The 23,479-nt window shown below is 37.5% G+C and overlaps 1 protein-coding gene across 1 annotated transcript in view; it reads right to left on the reverse strand.

The window, feature by feature from the left end:
- LOC135223659 (uncharacterized) overlaps positions 1 to 8,277 on the reverse strand; it is a 115,252-nt gene extending 106,975 nt beyond the window's left edge. Inside the window, exon 1 of the mRNA XM_064262316.1 lies at positions 8,089 to 8,277. Within this exon, the coding sequence (XP_064118386.1) occupies positions 8,089 to 8,130 (42 nt within the window). The 5' untranslated portion in view covers positions 8,131 to 8,277. The remainder of the gene's footprint in view (positions 1 to 8,088) is intronic.
- Between the last annotated feature and the right edge of the window lie 15,202 nt (positions 8,278 to 23,479).

Consider the following 23,479-nt stretch of genomic DNA (forward strand, 5'->3'; position numbering starts at 1 on the left):
AATACTACTATCAATAAGAACCACTCACATTCGATAAAGAATATCTTTGCAGCATCATAATACCACATCATTATCAACACCAACAATGAGAGTGGGATGTTCTTAATTCTCCCCACCACCAGCACTGCTGCCTCTAACACTACATACATCCAAAAATAATTACATCTGACAGATGTATAACACATAATGTAAAGGAGTTCCATCCTACGGCATTCAACTTCCAAAGCACCAAACCAGTGAGAATAACGTAACGTATTGTTGCACTACTACCCTTTTCTTGGTACAGTAACAACACGCAGAGAAGAACACTTGGCCATAGACTAAACTCTGAAAAGGCGCATATCTAAAGCCATACGGTATCAATACTCCTGACTCTTCTGGAATAAAGATGCACAAGTGTCCGACTGAAAAGGTAACATCTATACGCAGTGAATTGGATAAGGACTGGATAACAAGATTAGCTCCAGGCCAAGTCCACTTGATCCCCTTTCCGGTGCTGAAGCAAATTTAATCCAATTTCCCACAGAAACGACACAAGTCGTCGTCTGTGTTGCATCAGCTTAGGCGGGGGGGGGGAGGGGGTCAATAATATCCAAAGGGAAGGGAAGGGAAGGGAAGGGAAGGGAAGGGAAAGGGAAGGGCGGAAGGGAAGAAGAAGGGGAAGGGGAGAAGAGAAGGGAGGAGGAGGAATATGTTGAGGAAAGAGACAGAGAGATTGCATCATACACTTGCTCCACGAAAGGGGCCACGCGAATAGGTTTCTACTAACTGCAAAAGGAAACCCTTCAGCTTGTCAAATGACGACATTCCAATACCGCGATTAAATCTATGAGACTTTTTGCTTCCTTGAGGAGCGTTAAAAGATTTCTCTCACAGTAAGCCTTATAAGAGGACTCACGTCTTACAAATTTTTAACTCCTTAAAAATAAAGCCTGGAAGACCTTTGCTTTTAGATAAACAGAAGACAAGGCAGTCAAACTGGATGTTGTGTCGTCTCTCCATTAATTCAAGAGGGGTGGTGGGGAGTTGGAGGATCTGCGGACATCACTAATTCAAAATGACAATATCTGTGCAACAATAGACATTCACAACTTGGTCTAATACACAATTATGAATGACGAATCCGACATCATCATATTATCAATGTCACTAAGAGGGAATTTCGTGTCTATTAAAAGCTCGTCATTCATTTCAAGCGCCATCCATCATCAGCTCAGTTTTTCACTCATCACTGTTCAAGTTTATGTAGACTGCATTTAGAGCTAAGTTATCTTAGCACATTTTTTTATCCTCTCCGCTCTACTTTTCACTGACTGCTAATGACAGCAATATTATTTCTGCTCGTTTCGCGTATGATGAAAGGCTCTTTGAAATCTCCCCTGAAAAAAAATGGCAGCTTATAAAATAAGCTCAAATGGTCGTTCAGTCTAATTTATGGAAGTTTATTTTTTCATAATTCCTTCTTTCTTTCGCAATTTCGCTGCCAGGTAGCACAGTACAAAAATCATTCTGATAAACGAAAGTGACATTCGTAACTTGACAAGCTCTAGTCTACGACTTTCATGCCACAAAACGGCTTTCGTTCTTGGATCCTTCGAGCGAAAGCCCGGGCACGCGCAACGTTGAATTACACTATTTTATATATTAAAATATTTTTCTTCACACTCATTTTTCCAGTTAGGAAAATCTATAAATCCCTCATATCGTTGCGGAGAGCATTACCCCGATTCCAACTTGAATTTTTAATGAAGAGAAGCTAAAGTTAACTCCAACACGCTTTTGACCTCATGGGAACCGATATGATATGAAGTCTCAGTAACCCATATCACGTTACATTCGCGTTTTATCAATACATGTAATCGAGCAGAGGGGTCTTCAGAGGGCTCCCCCAGGTGTTCATCCTTGTAGAGACTAGAGAGGCCCTGTCCTGTGGACGAAGTATAACCCTCACGAGGGCCAAGTTCGTGACAGGCAGGGACACGGTGTGAACTCAACGCTGCCTCCTGGAGGAAGAACCCACCTCAACGAGAATGGACGCCTCCACCATTTCTCTCAGAATTTCGACTGGACAAAGGATAATAGGGCTGGATTTCAACTAGATACCCGACAGGAATTATATTCTTGAAAACATGGATAGCGAAGTAATATGTAAATTTAAGGATATATGGCAGTTATGATTTTGAAATATGTTTTAGAAAACAAATCATGTATATTTCATCAATACAATCATTTTTCTTTTTATTTCACATACATTTTCAGGTACAGATTTTCCCTCTTAAATGAATTGTACGTCTGGTATGTCACATTCTGCCATAGGGGATCCGAGGAACTTGGGAGTCTCCAAGATCCCAGGCTTCCTTGGAGTCACCTGTCAACCAAGGCTTCGCATAACGACCGACCTCGTAATGATCGATGCTGGAACTATGCACGTGGAGACTCAACTTCGAGATCTGAATATCTGAATAAGGTTGAAAATGAAAGTCATTGAAAATGTACAGTTGTTCAATCGATAAAAAGCCTCTCTCTCATCTCTCTCTACTATATATATATATACATATATATATATATATCTATATATATATATATATTATATATATCTATATATATATATAATATATATATATTATTATAGTATAAATATAAAAAATATATATATATATATATATATATATAGATATATATATATATATATAGAGAGAGAGAGAGAGAGAGAGAGAGAGAGAGAGAGAGAGAGAGAGAGAGAGAGAGAGAGAGAGAGAGAAATTAAATTAGGAACTTTACATTTTATCTAAGTATCGTAAGCTATTAGTTATACATAATTATAGAACTACCGACGAGTAAAATTGGGGAGTCTAACCACAGCGTCCACACTACTATAGCTTCAATGTAAATCTTTCAAGGTTAAATATGACTAATGAACAGATTTGATCAAAGTCTTGCCGGCTTTTTAACAATCTGCAGACTGGCCGATTATCTTGTTTTCGATAATGCTAAGCAGCCTTACTCTAGCGATGGAGTAGGTGCTTAGGAATACTGTGCCAACTGAAGAGAGAGAGAGAGAGAGAGAGAGAGAGAGAGAGAGAGAGAGAGAGAGAAAGTAGCTCATTATACTTGGGGAGCCCTACTGCTGACTCTGAATTTATGCCTTTCGACTCGAGAGAAACAACTCACGTCCTTCGTAAGTTGTCTTCGATCTGAAGTGCTCCATCTTGAACACATGTTGGCTATAAACAAGGTCCAAAAATATACGCTTAAGGGCTAAAACATACGCTGGACACGCCAACTCCCTCGAAGCTGAGAAAACAGCCCCGTCAGGAGTCAAGTTCAACGAAATGAAGGACGACTGCAGTACTACCCCTACAACTAATTATAATTATAATCAAAATACCTTCTATATGGCAGATACGATAACTAATGTGAAAAAAAGATTACCATTAAAAAATCTGAAAACTAAATTTCCTTAATGACCAGAGCTAGAGCTATGGCCCAGAACGAAGGAGGCGGGCTCTGAGCAGTTATCTATGATTCTTTACAGGGCGAATAATGCAATCAATGGGAAGCTGACCGAGCACAGCAGAGCAGCGGCACTCATAGTTCACCAGCTAATTCACGAGGCAGATTACAACAATCTTATCGCAACAAGTTAAGAGGAACTCTGTCCAAGATGAGTTCACAGATAAACACATGAAAAAAAATACCGACGCTCAGTGGATGGAATAACCTATCAAAACAGTCATCATGCATATATACACGTAACATACATATACACGTAACCATCTTAAAAAAAAAAAAAAAAAAAAAAAAAACAAGTAATTGAGCGTCAGGTATACCCTGACCGTGATAAGCACAAGCTTTACCGACCTCACTACGGGAGAAACTTATTTTTCCCATTCGAAAGTCGTCTTCATCCCCTCCGCAGTTCCTATGCTACGGAGTCAGTCGCCTTAATGCTTCTTCTCCAAGAACTTCTGTCGAAAGCAGCTTCCTCTGTGAAACCATTCTGCTCCCATTCCTCTCTCTAACACCACCAAATCCTATGCCTCCCTCCTGACTTCGTACCCCTAACAGATTCCATACAAGCCCTTTTTCATTTTTTTCTTCCTCGCTTTCTTCAAGTCGCCGTACTCTTTTCCTTATGGTCAGCTTTCCCACACGTCTGTTTCCTAGCACATTTAGTCTTCTTGCCTATACCCTTACTGCTCTTTCCCTAACAAGCATTATGCTATCTGTCTCACTACCATTAACCTTCCCAAGTAATTTAGTATAGACCAAAGGCTGTTAAGGTCATATATACCTCTCACAACCACTCTCATCCCCACCCCATACATATGTTTACTGTGCATTTGCACGCACATGACAGTGACTGTGATAAGTGTTGAAAAACTAAGCTACGGAGACTAACTTCATTACCATGACATACTGAACATTTCACTAGCAGAGAGCCGTTCTCAACCCGCCGTTACATACTACCTGACTTTAGGCTTATCCTGAGGCCCCATCTCCGCAGAGGCCGGTAATAGATTAGGTTACAGCAACCCCCTCCCTAGCTTTCTCATTTGGGGTTCCTCCTCGTAACCAATTATGGTAAAGGAGGGAAACAGACGCATGACACGGCATAAGGCCAGTGACTTGAATGTCCAAAACCGATGGCGTCACGTCTCGTTTGATCTAAATCCTTTCGGAGCGGATCGCCGTATTAAGAAAGCAGAATTTCTGTCCCCTGAATTAACTCGATCTGCTGGCTTAACAAAAAGCATTCTGAAATGAAAGGCACCCGCTACGACAAATATTCGGCCGATTTTTGTTAGGACCCAACTTTAGGCACGATCTCCGGATATGTCACTCATATTTCACTCGAGTGAAATAGGAAAAACCTGCGTTTTCAGTCTCCGAACTTATGACAGAACCACCACAGTTACTTACAAATACTCTCACCCTTGAATTGGCTGGTCTGCCAATTTGTTCCTTTCTTAGCTTTATTTTATAACATCAAATGAAGGATTTAAAAAAATCATATCAGTTTACTCTATTTACCACCATATCTTACGAAAAAAAATTAATGTTCACTGAAAACCAACTTTTTAAAAAATTCAAATAAAAACGCAGCTGCTAGTAGTACACCGTCCCTTGTTAGTCAGGCCTCAAACGATGTGTCCCTACAACAGGTAAGACGAGCTATTTATGGAGTTTCTTACTAAGTCAAGTTACCACAATGAGTTGCGACTCTTTCTACTTGGAGCGAGGGTGTACTGACAAAACAACACAAAAAAGTCCACGAACGAGAACACATCTGGATCTACAGGATATTTAAGACAAATCTAGAATTCTTCATTTACTAATTGGTCCTCTTTTCATTACAAGCATTTGCTATGCAGGGTCATTTTGGTATTGGTATAATTTAACAAGTAAATATACACATCCCAATAAAAGACCGATGTCTTGAAATATTTTTTGTTTTCTCCTGAGAGAGAGAGAGAGAGAGAGAGAGAGAGAGAGAGAGAGAGAGAGAGAGAGAGAGAGAATAATTTTCTAATTTACTGATAAACTATATGCAAAATCTGATTCGCAAGTTTTGACTTTTAATTTAAAAAAAAACACAAAACCTACATTTATAAAATCTTTTCTATGATAAAGATCAAATGATACTGTTCCCGCTATAAGAACCTTTACATTACTAGTCCTTTTACAATTTTAAATAAATAAAAAGGACAAATTACACATGTTCATATATCCTCAGTTATAAGTGGAAACACAAAATAAGAGAACAGAAATATATTCAGTACATCAAATAAATTAAAATGTGCTAAAACCTACGGCCAAATAGCCCATTGTTTCACCAACAAAAATTTCAGGTACATATAAAGAATTTTTCTCTACTGTTTATGATGCACATTATACATTTTCATTCTGATAAATAAATCCTAATATCAAGCCATAAAATTCCCGTCTCTTTAACTCAACGCGAAACCCCTTTTTCAGACCTTTCAGGCTTTCCTACCCTTCCTCAAAAACAACAACAAAGTAGTTTGTAGGCTTACTCCCCAAGTAAGTGAAACCCCACTTACTGCATTTAGTCCACAGAAATGAAAGCCAGCATTGTCACATGATGACGATATTTGGGACTTCTCACTACCCTGTTAAGCATCAGCTTGAGAGGGGTGAAAGGGGGTTTTCATACGAATGCGCCCAAACATTCAAAGCCCCAGATAAGTTACGAGTGGAGACACCTGTTCCATCTCCAGTGCCTCAGTTGCTATGACCTTATATAATGGCAGCCGGGTTGACTACGCCTGCGCCTCTTCAAACGATAAAAAAAAAAAAAAACTTTGGACAGCCCGCTCCGGCCCGGCAAATAGCTGGTATAGACTGAAGCTTTCACTGAGAGCATTCCACGTTTGCATCACTTCTAACTTATCTGCTACATGTGCAAACGGAGTTTTCGTAAGTCACTGACATTTCTGTTTCAGGTAACGTAAGAATTTGAGAATCAATCGAACACAAGTGCACCAGGCAGGTAATTGATATAATAGCTAACACTGAACAACAATACTCTCGGAAATATGCAAACAATTTATATGAAGTGGCAGCACTTCATATAAATGCATTCATACATACAATAATACAATATATATATATATATATATCATATATATATATATGATAATATATATATATGATAGATATATTATATATATATATATATAATATATATAGTATATATATATATATATTACATATTATATAAATATAACTATATAAATATATATATATATATATATATATATATATTTGAATAATGTATATATGTATGTATGTGTGATATATATATATATATATATATAATATATATATATCTATATATATATATATAATATATATATAAAGGGTCAATATACGTAGGCTATATAGGAATAACGGTCCCTTTGAAGCCGAGAACGCAGAACTACGAATGCGTAAACTGTTTAAGTATACCTCGGTCGGTGAATGAAATAGCGCTGATACAGAAAACGTTTGATGATAGAGAACTTCGTTTAACCTCCTCTAAGGGGAGTTGAAAAAGTTACGAAAAAGAAGTACCCGAATTAAAAGGAACGAAAAATACAAAACTAAATTGATTTACCCCATGAGTTAAAGCGGTTTGGTGTATGTAATACTCATTTTATAATGCTATGTGGGAAGTTTTTGAACAGGATAAGCAATTAGCGCAACCAGATGTGAATTGAAGTGATTCAAGCGTTATAAAGACAACGCTAGAAAAACAGAAGGCTGGAATTTCAATGACTGGTAATTTGCGCGGCTCCAAATCTACTGCCTATACTCTACCCAACAGTAAAACTTTAGTTGCCATATACACTAATTCAAATGAATATGAAATTGTTTTATGTTTATCTTCAGTGACAATTATTTGGCTTACAATTTTCTCGCTACTTTCGAAGTCCATTATCATTAGTTTGTTGAATGAGTATATTACTTTTAAGTTAAAACACCAGGCACACAATAATTCAATAAGTTAAATAAGCAGTTAAAAAATTTCGTAAGAAAAGCCTTACTACCGATCGTCGTAACTTTGTATTTGTAATTTGAGGTATTCATTGTCTTCTAGTGTAACAGGCCTATTGGGTAACACTAGCATGCTAGGTTTCCGTTGCAATTATGAGATTATGCAACATAACTAACCGGCTACTTCTATCCCCTTAAAAACCAAAACAAGAACTGCTGAGAGTAATCTCACCTTTTTTTTTCTAATCAAGAAAAGAATAATTGGGAACCAATAATGTAGTTCATGTTCATTGCATAACAACTACCGCATCACAAAAGCAACTAATAACCTAAAGAACACATTACAAAACCCAGAAGGGCTGATCAGAATACCATTCGTAAAATGTAAGGGAGATGCTCTCAACGTGAAGGAAAAATGCGAATTAAAACACGTTTAAAATAAATATAAGGTCATTTTCGGTACTGTAGGACGCGGCTTGACCTGTTGCTATACGGTGGCAAGGATCCCGGAACGCGAGACGTTTGAACCATTCAACGTCACGAAGCAAGACTCGATCTTTATCAGATTAATAACTCGGCCATTCTTACCTTCAGGTCGAAGCAAAAGCAGCAGCCGCTAAGGATCGGCATCTCGAAAGGCAACAAAGAAAAGCTTCACCGAAATCGAACGCACTCGACAACAAACTAATACAACCACCGAGCCGTTACCACACACCGAGACTGCTTCGCTCCAACTGAAAGCCAAGCGTCTTTGGGGCCCCGCAAATTCCGCAATACCGGGGAACCCACTAAGACGCGGCGTCCAGGGGCGCGTCGTAAGCCCCAAGGGCTATGTGGGGATAGGGGATGGGCGATAGGGAGAAGGAACACGCATAACCCTCAAGAAGAGAGTTACATGGGAGTCAGGGAGAATAGGCCATAAAATGGCAATTCTACTGTATGACTACAGAGGTGGGGCGGGGGTGGTTGTTATTGGAAAGAGTCGGTAGATAAGGAGGGTTGGGGGTTTCACTTCATTGTTCGCCTGTCAATTGTTAATTGCATCATAGACGAATAACAAACAAAAAAACTAGAATGTTTAAACACTAGACGCCAGTCATCAGTTACAGATGCTGAATGAAAAGTTGATAAAAAGTTCCCATTGATAATACTGGCTGGAGTTGTAATTATGGCCATGTTCTGCAGCTACAAGAAGTGTGATATGTATATGTATATATATATATATATATATATCTGTTTGTGTGTAAGTATGTATGTATGTATTAGCATGTCACAGAGAACAGATAAAGTTAAATTCGTGTTTATAGACAAGCTTGTGAGCGTGTGGCTGCTTCTTCACACAACTGCACAAACAAACTCAGGTGAACGTTTACGAAGGCGTATAATCAGCCTGAAAGGTTTTATAGTTTGATTAAAAATAGCCCAGAAATTACCGCTTCGCGACAAGATGAAAATGTCTTTTGTATTTGTCCTTTAAATTGCCATATTGATGTAAATGAGGGTAATAATTGTCATTTACAATAAATGGTTGTCATAGGTATTTTTCCTTATAAATAAAAAAAACAAAAAAAAGTGCTCATGAAATACTCTACGGGGAGCTAACTACTACCTTCGCCAAGTGAAGCCTTTCACAATATACTATCGGATTACGCTGGGAAGGCTATCGTCTTAGTATTATGTGTCATCTATTGAGCGCTTATTCAAATATGTCACACCTAAGCAACAACTTATGAATGGACGTTTTCGAGAGTCAGAGCTTATAAATTACAACACAAAATTTACGCAAAAGTAATGACAATTCGTTAAATTACACACACAAGATATATATATATATATATATATATATTATATATATATATATATATATATATATATATATAGGGAGAAGCTAGGTACTATGTCGTACCTCTAAGTAAATGGGGATACAATCCACAATGATGTAAAATCCTTCTGTACAAGAAATATGTATTCTATAATACTACAGAAGGATTTTACATCATTGTGGATTGTATCCTCCCCTTACACACACACACACACACACACATATATATATTATATATATATATATATATATATACATAAAACGTTTATATGTATAAATATATATATATATATATATATATATTATATATCTATAATATAATATTATTATAATTATATATATATATAATATATATAGATATATATACTAACTAATATATATATATATATAATATATATATATTATATTATATTATATATATATATATATATATATAGTATATATATATATATAAAATTTTTGGCTGTAAGGCCCTAGTTTGGGAAGAAGAGTGAAGCTGGTGTCTTGAGGTTGACTATCTGCTCAACTGTTTCTAGGGCTCAGTTAGTACATAGGGCTATATTTTACAAATCACAATCCATGTAACACTGACTTGGAGTCCTCTAGTATTATCAATGAAATCTATTTAGAATTAATATTCCTTCCCGAAAGAAATCTAATCTTAGAAACAGCTTCTACAATGTCTCACTAACCTGAGAATGCTTTAAGGACTGTAACTTTTTAATTTTATGTTATCTCCTCCTTTTTATTACAAGAGGGAGAAAATATGCAGACCTTTTCTCGTTGGCCCAAGTTGTCAGAACTGATGACCACATTTGCTTAGGAGGTGCCCATAACTCTCTTCATATCCGACTGACTCGACCTTTGAACTTACTGCATATGGCTGTCCGTAGAGGTCGATGAATATCTGACATAAGGATGAAGGTTGTGACTTACCCATAAAAAATGAGGGAACTCGTGATGATGGTAAATTGAAACTTGAGGAAAATAAGTAAAGAGGCATTGTTCTAAATGCTTGAATCTGCACTGACTGATTTAGTATTACACACTGAGCAGTGTTACTCATGGAATCACTCAAGCTCGTTCACATTATTCACACCTTTAAAAGTCTCGCTCCAGTACCTACTATCAGGTTCAGTGCTAATTTGATTTGGCATTTCAGTAAAATTCATAATTAATATTCTCAATTTTGCTTCTCATAATCAGCCAGTATTTAATCACTTGACACCATCACGGAACCTATTTTTCCTAATAACATTAGTCATTGAATCATCAAGAAGTCGATATATATTCATAACTGACATATTTTATCACATCAATAGTTATTCACATGATTACAGTCATAAGACAGTCAACAAAGCCTGCACTTAATAAATATGAATTATACCTTCATTTATTTGCACTTGATCACAGTCAAAGTTCTTGCACAATAGATGTGATACCAATAGTTAATTAGAGACGACTGCAGTTTGACTTACAAGGTCATTCCTCCATAGGTTTTTAAGTAGCTACACATATAGATTTTTATCACTACCTTATCAATCATTGTCAAGAGTGTATCAAATTCCTCTATAACATTATCATTCAACATTGGAGGCCTATAACCACAATCCAAGATTCCCAGAAGTAATATTTCAATTTTACCGCAATCTAACCTAAACTATACTCTGTTTTTTTCCATCTGTCCACCCGCCTGTGGTGTTCGCGCATGTTAACACTGCGTCCCGGGCTTTAAATAGTTACCCTATGTGTAAGTTTTAGGTAAATGAAAGGATATCTGGGTGTACATTTGCGCATATAGTAAATTGTCTAAACACTTTTCAGTTGCAAATGTACACCCAGATATCCTTTTACTTACCTAAAACTTACACATAGCGTAATTATTTAAAGCCTGGGACGCAGTGTTACCATGCGCGAACACCACAGGCGGGTGGACTGATGGAAAAAAAAACGAGTATAATCAACCGAGTTTTCCTAAGAATTTGAAGATGTGAACAGCTGTTGAGAACAAAAAGTCCAACTCCACACCCCAACTATGCTCTCTGGGGAGATGAAAGAAAGTGTGAGTACAGAGATCATTTCAGTTATCCTAGAGGTTGCCTATTAGTCATCCAGCCACATCTCAGCAACAGCCAATTTATCAAAAGACTTCTCATTTATAAACTCTCCAATGTGCAGCTTTTGGGTTGTTAAACATCGAGTAACATTAGTGTTAATTTATCGGGTTTCCTTAGTTTCCCGTGATGCGTGTTGATATTCATGATGCTATTTATGTACCTGAATTCCACGCCTCCAATTCTTGTATTAGCCATCACATTCGCATGCAATCCAATTTTTTTTGTACCTCCCTTGGGTTTTTGCCAGCCTAAAATCACTGTCACTGACACGTAGTTTCTGCCAATGTTTTTATATTTTTTTCTTTAATGTAGTACCATGCAACACAACCACCTCCAAAGAAAAGAAAACGATAGATTAACATGGTTCGCTCAATACACATGAACACAACTAAAGCATAATTTATTATTTATATTTTTATGTATTCTTATTTAGTCTAAGTACCTTGGAACTAACAATCTCTTCCCTCATCCATTATCCTCTCATAGATTAGATCAGTCGGACGTCAGATACTTTTGTTTATATGTGCTTTTACGTTGCATGGAACCAGTGGTTATTCAGCAACGGGACCAACGGCTTTACGTAACTTCCGAACCACGTCGAGAGTGAAATCTACCACCAGAAATACTAATTTCTCAGACCTCAATGGAATGCCCGAAACTCGAACTCGCGGCCACCGAGGTGGTGTGGCAACACCATACCGGCCACGCCACTGAGGCGCTCGAACGTCAGATACAACGTACCCAAGAACATGAAATTATCATAGCCATCCCTTAAAAGCTTTGGTACTGGTCTTCACAATCACGTTTTCTTTCTTTGGCTCTCCCAGATATTTGATCTCTCTCTCTCTCTTGAAGTCACAAAATTAATCTGAGACGTATAACTATTTACGGGTGCTTTGATCTGAGCATCCTCTTTTAATTAACATCACTTTTCCCGGTCCACTGAGTTTCATAAAGAAATCTGAGCAATATGTAAAATAACAGCACTTCATGTAAAGTATCTGATTCGGTAAACTGGGGTCACGCTCGAATATTGCGAATGCAACAGAAATTTGCTGACACATCATCTCCCGTTTTATGTTAACGGGTTTTCTGAGCTTAAAATGCAATTTTTATTCCTCATCTTGTCCCCATTCTTATTTTCAAGACTTCCACGTTTCCGGGGAGTCCCTGAATTCAATACCACACACACACACACACACACATACACACACACACACACACATATATATATAATATATATATATATATATATATATATATATATATATATATATATATATATATATATATATATATATATATATATATATATACATACATATTCTTTTAAGCAAGTTTCATCACCTGATATATCCCTGCAGGTGTCAGTTGATAAACATTCGTATGGCTAAAAAACCACTCTACATTTCAGCCACCAGTATTAAATATTTAAGTTATTTACTTAGCCAGTTCCATCCAGGAGAGAGCTTTTGGCCATGACTTGGCACGTTCAGGTAATCTACAAACATCAGGGAGGAAAGTTCTTTTAACAGTTACACAAAGAAACATTTAAGAACACTCACAAACGCAATTCATAGTATTTACAGCACAAAACACACGCACGCACACACAAAAACTTCTGTATATACACAATATATATATTATATACATATATATATATAAATACATATATATAATATCTATATATATAAACCTAAATATATATAATTATATATATATATATGTATATATATGTGTGTGTGTGTGTGTGTGTATACATACATACTCAAATTAAGAGAATCTCGACTCAAGCGAGACTGCAATAGGACAAGCCTTAAACGAGAAGGAATTCAGTATACTGAAATCCATAATTATAAAGAAGACGGTTCCAACGCTGAACACTCAACCATCCTCTGTGGAACTGTTTATTGCGTAAACTTTTGTGTTCAACTTCTTTTTTTTCTTGCTTTCGCTGGGCTTTAATGTAAAAAAATATATATTTTCAGTCTTATTACCCCTCCGGTTTAGGTATGCGAGGTGCCCATTCACGTTGTTTTTATGTCTTGTAATTTATGTATAGGTCGATGTTTAATGTGATTTTTCGTAAGATGGTTTGTAAATAATACAACGTTGAAAATACAATGTTGGCATAATAAACTGGTGGAATGGAATGGTATATAGAGCTTTGGCCGACAACGGTGCTTTTTCCCTTCGCCTTCGAGTCTATATTATATATATATATATATATATATATATATATATATATATATATATATATATATATATATGTACATATATATATATATATATATATATATATATATATATATATGTATATATAATATATATATATAAATAATAAAAGGAGCCCATAAAAACACCAAAATATAGAGAGAAAAGTACTATATTTCAGAGACTGCTGTCTCCTCTTCAGGTATATGAATGAGAATGATAATCTTCCTTTAATCTTCTTATGCGTTGGTTGAATGAAAACCTTGTCGATCACATCTGAACATAACCATAGAATAAACTGCCGGTACAAGAGTCAAATGATGAAATCGGCCTTAATAAAAGAGAGGCAGGTAATGAACATCTCAAAAGGAGCAAGAGATTCAGATGTGATCGACAAGGTTTTCATTCAACCAACGCTTAAGAAGATTAAAGGAAGATTATCAGCGGGGGGACCTAAATTGGCGTACCTGTGGATGGATCTCTTGTACTATAATACCACCTTTTCTGTAAACTTTTCTCATTCATATACCTGAAGAGAGAGACAGCAGTCTCTGAAATATAGTACTTTTCTCTCTACATTTTGGTGTTTTTATGGGCTCCTTTTATTAGATGGAATTCTGTTGTAACAGAAACATTTTTACCAGTCATGATATAATTATATATATAATATATATAATATATATATCTATATATTATATATATATATAGATATATATATGTATATATATAATATCTATATATATTATATTATATAGTATATATTATATATATATATATATATATATCCAGTCTCCACTTATCTCCAGGCTTCCCTCCCATAGTTCCCATCTTTTGGTGGCCACAGGAGCCCGGCTGACATGCTCGACCATCCCCATCTCCATTCATCATTTGTTCACTTATCGGGTCATTTCTCACTGAACCCTGACACCTGCCTCCTTAAATCTTCATATTCTCAAAGGACAAAACTCTTACGATGTCCAAGGTTTCCACAATTTAACTAGTTCCTCATTGGACGGGTGGTTAACGTGCTCGCCTACCGATTTGGTAGTCACAAGTACGACTCCCGGCTCTGCCAACGTGGAATCAGAGGAATGTATTTCTGGTGATTAGAAGTTTATTTCTCGATGTAATGTGGTTCGGATCCCACAATAAGCTGTAGGTCCCGTTGCTAGGTTAGTTCTTAGCCACGTCAAAATAACTAATCCTTCGAGGAGAGCTGTTAATCAGCTCAGTGGTCTGGTTAAACTAAGATATACTTAACTTTTTTCCACTCATCAACTAAATATCCATGTACTTCTTTTCCAGTAGACTTATATAAATAGATTTTTGATGTCCAACCAGTCCTCATTCATTGTTTGCTCCTCCTCAGATTTTGTTTCTGGATCTGCAAATCTGCTTCGATAATCAGTTCCCTAAGCCTCTTGATGGTCACCTTCAAGACGCTTCGCTGTATTAAACCTAGATGCTCTGTCAACTTTTATGTTGAGCGCCTTTAATTGCAAATTTTTAACATTACTAAGATATCTGGTTCTCTCTTAATTAATTACTATGTAACTTATTTGGTTTATATGACACCATATATAGAAGTCCAGGTGTATTCACAGATGTAGCTTGTTGGAAAGGAGCACCGGTGCCCCCATCGATAAATGATTTGTCCAATACCTCCTCTTTACATTTATTGTTCTTACCAAATTTTACATTTATAAGACCCAATAACAATCATAATTTCTTTTACAGATACTTTTTCCATATCCTTTCTGCATTTGTATGTAAAATTCCTCTTTTATATCTTCAGTGACATCCGTCGGTTTATAGCACATTATAATCTCATATTGCAGTGTTGTGAAGTAAATCTAGCCTGCAGTAATCTACTGCTCACTGCTTTTTAATCAGTTAGTGATTTTTCTGCACTTGGTATCAAGATCATTACTAATTCCATCTGATCTTCTTCAATAAATATCCACATTGCCCTCTTTTAATCTTTCTTTTCTGATTCCTTTGCATCATGATTCACAAAAGCTAAGATGTCTAGTCCACATCTCTTGAATTAATTTTCTATTAGTTATCTTGATTTAGTTCTTATTCCAATTTCCTACTTTCATTATATCCTTAGTTTTCATAAACTGGGAGATTCTTAACAACTTCATCTGCCTGGGACTGGGGACCCTTTTTAAACTGTGCCTAGTCATTTGTGGCAAAATCCAAAGAGGGTTCACTGGCTAAATACGCTAAAGGATAGCCATTTCCTAGCTAACTCTGGTTTAGACCCCTGCTGTTTTCTATTGGTGTCCAGGGCTGAGGGTGAAGATACAAAATTCTCAAAGCTTTAATTCTATCCATTATCCTTTGGTCAACCAATGATATCTGGTGCTTGTCTTCAGCATGGCCACAACTTTTTATTATTCAAGAGGTTTTAGTCTACAAGGGAGCAGATCCTCATACAATGTGATCAGAATCCTAATCTAGGTATTACCAGTTCTTCAATTCGGACCAGGTGCTCACAAAGGGCCAGGGATGCAAGTTCCTGAAGATACATACATGCTGTATAAAATCACCATCATCATCACCTCCAAAATTGTGTGGTGTAAAAGACCTCTGTGAAATTCCACATTTCAACTTCCACACATTTCTATTCATCTCCAGCTTCCCATCTCATATTCCTCATCCCAACAGGCCTGGGTTTTTCAACTCTCCTGGTGTACTGCAGAGTCCCAGCTGACACCATCATGCTATTCTCCAGGGGTTTTGAAAAGGCCTTTGGCTTGCCAATGCCATCTCCACCTTCCTTTCATCCAAGGGGAACTTGTAATTTCCCTTAAGGCTTCATTTCCAGCGGTATCCTGCCATCTGACGCGTAGAATTTCAGATCTTGTTAAGTGATGATTGATCTCACATGACACAATATTTTTTCAAGTTACGCTACCTAAAGATGAAAAGAAACGAGGCTCAAAAAAGCAAGGAACAAATACTGAAACGGGTTCAGTGAGTATACGCAATCAACTCACCAAGCACAGGTGAGGGAACTGCATCTAGAGGGTTCCTTCTACTCCAGTGACTTACTGCCTTGATCTGAGAACTTATACACTCAGGAGGATTCTCTCGCTAAATGTTATTTCAGGATTGTAAACTAAGTAAAAATAAGTACATGGGTGTTTAGAGGATTTACAACACTTTTAGGGACTGCGCCGACTCTGATAGACAGGCTGTGACGGTTGTTTGACAATTTCAACACCAAAGCAAGAATGCAACATTATTATCTCTCAGGGTAGAAATACTCGCCTGAACATTCTTAATGGCCCTCAAAAGAATTTATCATAAAGTATATAGAACAGGCAACAATACAATGGGATTCGAGGACTTTTTCTGCAATTTGACAAAGGGAGTATAAGCCCATTTAGGGAATATCCTTACTATTGTGTTAACAGTAACTGGTGGCTGATATCACAATTTGAATGTGTGTATTCATAAATAATAACTAATTCAATATTCCTTCGGAATAACGTACACCAAAGGAGAACTATAACAGGTAAGTGCCCCTACACTGGCCAGGATTCAAAATAGCGTCTGGTTTAAAAACAACGAGGGACAGTGACTTTTATCGCATGGCTGTATACTTGCATTTTTTCTGCAGTTCATCTTCCCCTAGTTTATTATCTCTGGTCTCCCTTCATATAGCTCACATCCATTATCAGGTTTGAAATGCACATTAAATATATGTGTGGAAAGAAAGGGGTTAAGAGACATCAAGAGTTGGTGAATGATTAACCGGTTAAGATTAGGATACATCTACCTTTGCAGGTTATGGGAATCAAGCAGGTTTGTACAAGTGATAGCATGATTTGCAGTGATGAAACTGATGAGCATTCACTCAAGAAGTAATGCACCTACACACAGGAGGGGTCATTGGGACAATCAAATGGATTAAGAACTTTTCAGTGCCAAAATAGATCTTCACTGTGGCCTAGGAAAGCAACAGATCGGGGATGGGTCCCAAGTTGATTCTTTTACTTACGTTTCCAAACGTTATTTTTATGTAACCACTACATGTACGTATTTCTTCCCCCGTAATAATAATTACTATTACTACCAGATTTTTATAATATTTATTCAAGTTATAACTATTGGCATTGCTAACACCTGACAAACTTTGTCAGGTATATAGGAATTCGTCTAGTTACGATAGGGATACGTTACAGTGCCACCATCGTTACTCGAAAACACCATAACTCAGTGGCAGCCTAGCCTACACTATATAATCTATACATATACTGTACTGTAGTTTACATTTTTTTTTTATCGGTCAGTAATGATTAATATCAGCTAATTCTTCTTATTTTTAACAGGTCTGAAGGTTCAGTGCAGATTGGAGATTTCACACCCAGTCCACCAACGAACAAGACTTGTGACAAGACAAACAGAGATACTGCAAAACACAAACACGAATCGTACGTGTCTGTACTCACCAAGATTCGGGCCATCGCCGGCATACTTGCACGTTGTAAGGCTGTTGATGGCTACGTTGAACGAAGTATCAAAAGAGGAGGATAACAATGATAAAGCAGCAGGTTCATAGATTCGCTCCCCTTCAACTGTTATTTCTTCGGCTGTTAGTTCAAGTGTTCACGCAAGGGGGTACGATTCGATGAGAGTCGTCACGAGATGTAGAGGGTTGAGGCTCAAATGTGGTGGAAGACGATGTCATTGGCGTAATTTTCTTTGGGAAGTAATCCCTTGCAGCTTGCACAGTGCATTTTTTCGTTCTTCATAAATGACTTGGTAACATGCAAGAACGTCTTGAAGTCCTCTCTCAACTTCAGCAAGTCGTTCCAAATGCACTTCTTCAATTTTTTCATCATCCTCTACTCTTTTCTCTCTTCTGGAAGTCATTAAAATCTGTCGTTAGCTCTACATCTTGTACATACATGATTTCTTGGATGTCTTCCTCTTCGAGTTCTAAATCTAAACTTTTCCCAAGTGAAAACCTTTTTATTAATTTCCACAACTGCTCCATCCCTATCAAAACCTTTAAATGAGTTCACATATACTTTTAAAAGATTTTTCCACGTCCCGTTCATACACTCTTTCGTTATCTCCTTCCACGCCCTTTCAATATTCAGAATGGCGTTCAGAACATTGAATTCCTTCCAGAAAGCTCTTGAGCTCTTTGTCCTCATTATCTGTTGCCTCAACAGCCATCGTGAATGTGTTCCGAAGATAATTGGCCTTGAATATAGCCTAGGCACCCTGAGCCATGGGTTATATGAGAGATGTGTTTAGTGGCAGAAACAATTTTACGTCCATTATCCAGAATCAGCAGAATTTTGAAGGGGGTGTTGTTTTCCCTGCAATATTCCTTCACTTCTGGAATAAAGCGAGTGATAAATCATGAATGACTTGAGTTTATACCCCGCCACATTTCCCCCAAGCAGAAGAGTCAGTCGATCTTTGTATGCCTTAAACCCGGCCATCATTTTTGCCTCTTTGTAGATGTAGGATCGTTCAGGCATTTGTTTCCAATACAGTCCCGTTTTGTCGACATTAAAGATTTGATCAGATAAGTACCCTTCAGCAAGAATCTTATGCAAAGAATTCTTAAATTTAGTGGCTCCTTCGCCGCTAATTTTCACACTGAAAATTATGGTGGGGTTTGAAACGCTGAAACCATCCATGACTTGCTACAAAGTATTCGTTGTGCTTTTGTTTGAATGGTCAAGTGGCTGAGTGGTATACGCTTTTGGATCTGGTCCTCCATCCATGTCACCAATAAGTGATCCGTTTCTTCCAAAGGCCTTGTCCTCCTCGTTGTCCTTAATGATGGTGGATACCATTGACTGCGCTATATAGAGGTTCATCACATACGATGGCCGTGACTGCCTTGCCCACGGCATCATCATCATCTTTCGACCTTATTAGTCCCACTGTATAGTAGGGTCGGCTGCTCGAGTCAACGCTCTCAATCTACTTTGATTCCTTGCATCTTTTTTCCCAGTCCTACCTCACCCATATCCCTCCTCACCACATCCATCCATCTTATCAGCTGACGTCCCACACTCCTCCCCATCACTGGCATGGAGAATCTTAGCTCTCTTGACTGGTTCCACCTCTTCTCCTCTTATTACACGGCCATAGTATTTCAGGCGAACTTCCCTTAACATTACATATACCACACATTCTTCTTATACCTTGATTCTCCCTCCTTTTAAGTCGTGATGTTCCAGCAATCCATCTCACCATCCTCATCTTGGTTCTTTCCTCTTACTGTCTTATAAATCTTCATTTTGAGCCTTAGCCCTTAACGGAATTTTCTTGCCTAAAACAACACCAGTTACGTCTCTCCATTTTCGCCATTCTTCTTTCACTCTGTCACCACAGCTTTCTCAGCACCTCCCTCCTCTGTTATTATTGATCCCAAGTAGTTTAACTAATTGCTCTGTTCCATCTTCCACTTGAATGTTTACTTCTTCATGTCTGTCTACTGCCAATCAAATGGTCTCTCTTTCTAATGTTCACTTTCAATCCTTCCCTCTCTAAGTCTCCTTTCCATGCTAAAAGCATGATTTTTTGGTACAGGAACACTAACAAAACGGCCAGACTGAATGTAGAGAATGCGTTCATAATGCACAAACAATGGAATGGCAGGTACTACTGGAAATATAACAGCAACGCAAAAACAAAAGACCACATGAACAACAATGAACACCTGGAAGAAGCAGCAAGCAGAGGGCAGAGCCACTCGGGAGAAGGAGGGTAATCAAAGGATCAGAACTGAAAAAACAAGAGCTTTAATCCATTCTGCCACACACATATAAACACAGCTGGACTACGTGTCCAGCCATTCTATGGATACTTGACAATGACTGTTTGTCCTAGAAAGCTTGTAACTTTTCTTGAATAAATATCTGCACTAGATGCCATTCAGTTTCAATGAGGTCCTGTTAGGAATACACACACATATGTATATATATATATATATATATATATATATATATATATATATATATATGTGTGTGTGTGTGTGTGTGTGTGTGTGTGTGTGTCAACATTAGAGTAAGTGCAATACGAGCTACACACACACACACCAGATATGTATTAATATATATATATATATATATATATATATATATATATATATATATATATGTAACATGGGGGGATTTTCCCCCAGTTATTCACAAGGTAAGCGTGGACACGAAACGGAAGGCAGACCCACACATCCCATTACTTATAACCTTTCTCTCTCTCTCTCTCTCTCTAGCACCGACAATCTCTCTCTCTCTCTCTCTCTCCAAGGAATCTCTCCATTCTAACAGGTAATGAAAATGAGAGAGTTGCATCATAACATTAGCGTTTATTAACAAGAATAAATAAATCAATTAACCAAGTAATCCAGTCTTACAGACTAACTCAAAAACAGTACAATGTCTAGTCACCAAAAAGTCCACACCCCTCTGGGAACTCTTTTGTCCCCCGGTATTCCAGATCCGTCTGTTTCAAAGATACAGAACACATCCCGGTAAGTACACACACAAGTTTAAAGACAAAGTTAATAAAATGGAACATCTTACAAGATATCAAACAAGCCATCCCTTTGGCTAAAGCACTTTAACACTTACCCAGACAGCCGGACACTAAACACTATGTCACAAAAAACTCCCCCCGCGAATGCCACGGCATCTTTGCCTGTGACTCGAAGCCCTCTGTCAAAATCCCTCCCATAGGCTTGGGTATGAACCTATTTAACAGAAAGAGGCACACACGCACATACGAACACACAGTTCGATAGCGCCTCGCAGTTCTAGCTGCATCCAGTTTCCCAAAGGCACTTTGAGAAGAGTTCATAAACTGTCGTGCATTGACTCGTTGAACTAAGCACTTTTATCTCACGCCATCCCCAGAAACTCATTCATCAGCTACTCTCAGGTCGTTACTCCTGCCCTGTTCTCCACATTCCATAGGTCATAGAGAACGCATATTATTAATCAAGACTTCTCCATATGCACTACGACATAGGCCACTAGAAAACTTAACCAAGTTTCCTATCTCTCACAAAGTTGTCACAAATACAACAAGGTATTGTGCAGGAAAACTCACAATTTCTGGAACATAAATATCCAGAGAAAAAATGTAGTGCCATTACGTATGCATTCAAAACGTGCAAAAAATTCTCCCATATATTTCTCTATAGCATCAAATAGCTAAAACACGAACACGTTCCCGAACAATGACTCTAAGTCACGAACTGAGACATTATAAAAAATATCCACACCAACTGGAGAGAAAAAATAAATTCAAATTCGCCCATGGTAAAAAAACTTGTGTCAGCGATGGCTAATTTCCAAAAAAGGAGAAAAGAAAAATCAACGGCACCATTAACTATCTCCCGTAACTCACTAGATGTCAAGCAATTATCTGCTGAACACATAAAAAAAAAGGAAAAAAAACTAAAACAATGTGTTGTTAGTTCCTCCCAAATTCAAAAAAGATCTCACCTCCCTTGACAGCATTAAAACACCCACGTATTAGTACATAAAAAAAACAGTATCAGAAATATCATTATCACAAAATCACCAAAAAAATTGCTATCATCAAAATCATCAGTATCAGTACAAAAAATATCACCAATGTTAATGCTTGTCCATCCTCCAAAAATTCAGCAAAAAATTTAGCAAAATTCCACACAATTCACCAAGATTCAGTCAGATTCATCAAGATTCAGCAAAACTCATCCCCGTGAATGACTGAAAATATTCTCCAAAGTTACAAAAACTCAACAATTAATTAACACAAGACTTCTCCCATTAACTCATTGTAATAATTCTCCTTGAATAATTATCTGTAATAATTATCAACTGATCTCCCATGAAATATCTCAAAACTCTCTCGTAAAACAAGTCTCCCGTAATGATAATTATACTTAAGCAAACCTCCTGTGACACATCTCAAGTATAATAATTATTAATAATAACAATAATAATAACTCTCCATAGCAATAATTCTCTTGCAAAGATCTGAAGTAAGGGTGAAATTCAAAATAGCTTACACTAGTACTGCTGAATCCTATGGTATACAATTTCTCCAGCATGCAACACCATGACATAACACAGATACAACACCAATCATCGGCATTTCAAAGTAATTTCTCCAACACAATAAAAAAATAATCTGTGTATCCCCCTTATATTTGTGTCTTTCAAGGCACAAAGAAACATATAACACATCCCGTGCATGTTAACTACTTTTTCCCCTCATTTTCGGAAAAGAAAAATCTTTTTATTTCCTTTTCTCTTCATCCAAGGGAGAGAAAAAAATCTCTTTTCTAAAAAAAAGACTCCACGGGCATTTCACTTCATCAACTAATCAATCAGCTGACATCTTAGCATCCAATGTCAAGGCCAAATCCATACCCCAACACAAAGAAAAAAAAAAAAAGAAAAAGGGGGAGTTCACCCACACTGAGAAAAAAAAAAAATTCTCCCCCCCCCTGAGAACAACCCTTCAGTCAAGCGGCAGAACAGCCCGAGGCATACCAGCAGTATCCCCCATCTCCCCTGAACAGTGCTGAGGACCCCTTCCAAGGTATACACTAGTGCCCATCCCTGCACTATCTCTCGAGGGAGGGGGCCAGGGTGGTAACCTTCCATGCCACTATCCCCCCGAGGGATGCCAGTATACCCTCGCAATGCAACGCGCCTCTCTGCAGAAATGTGCTGAGCCCGTAAAATTGTGGCCGCTCTGTGTCTAAGCACAGTTCACATGCAAAAAACACATCTCTATACACTCTCATGTGTTTAAAACGAAGGCGAATGCATACGTCTATTATAAACAG

This window comes from Macrobrachium nipponense, chromosome 10 (genome assembly GCF_015104395.2).
Source record: "Macrobrachium nipponense isolate FS-2020 chromosome 10, ASM1510439v2, whole genome shotgun sequence".
Lineage (NCBI taxonomy): Eukaryota > Metazoa > Arthropoda > Malacostraca > Decapoda > Palaemonidae > Macrobrachium > Macrobrachium nipponense.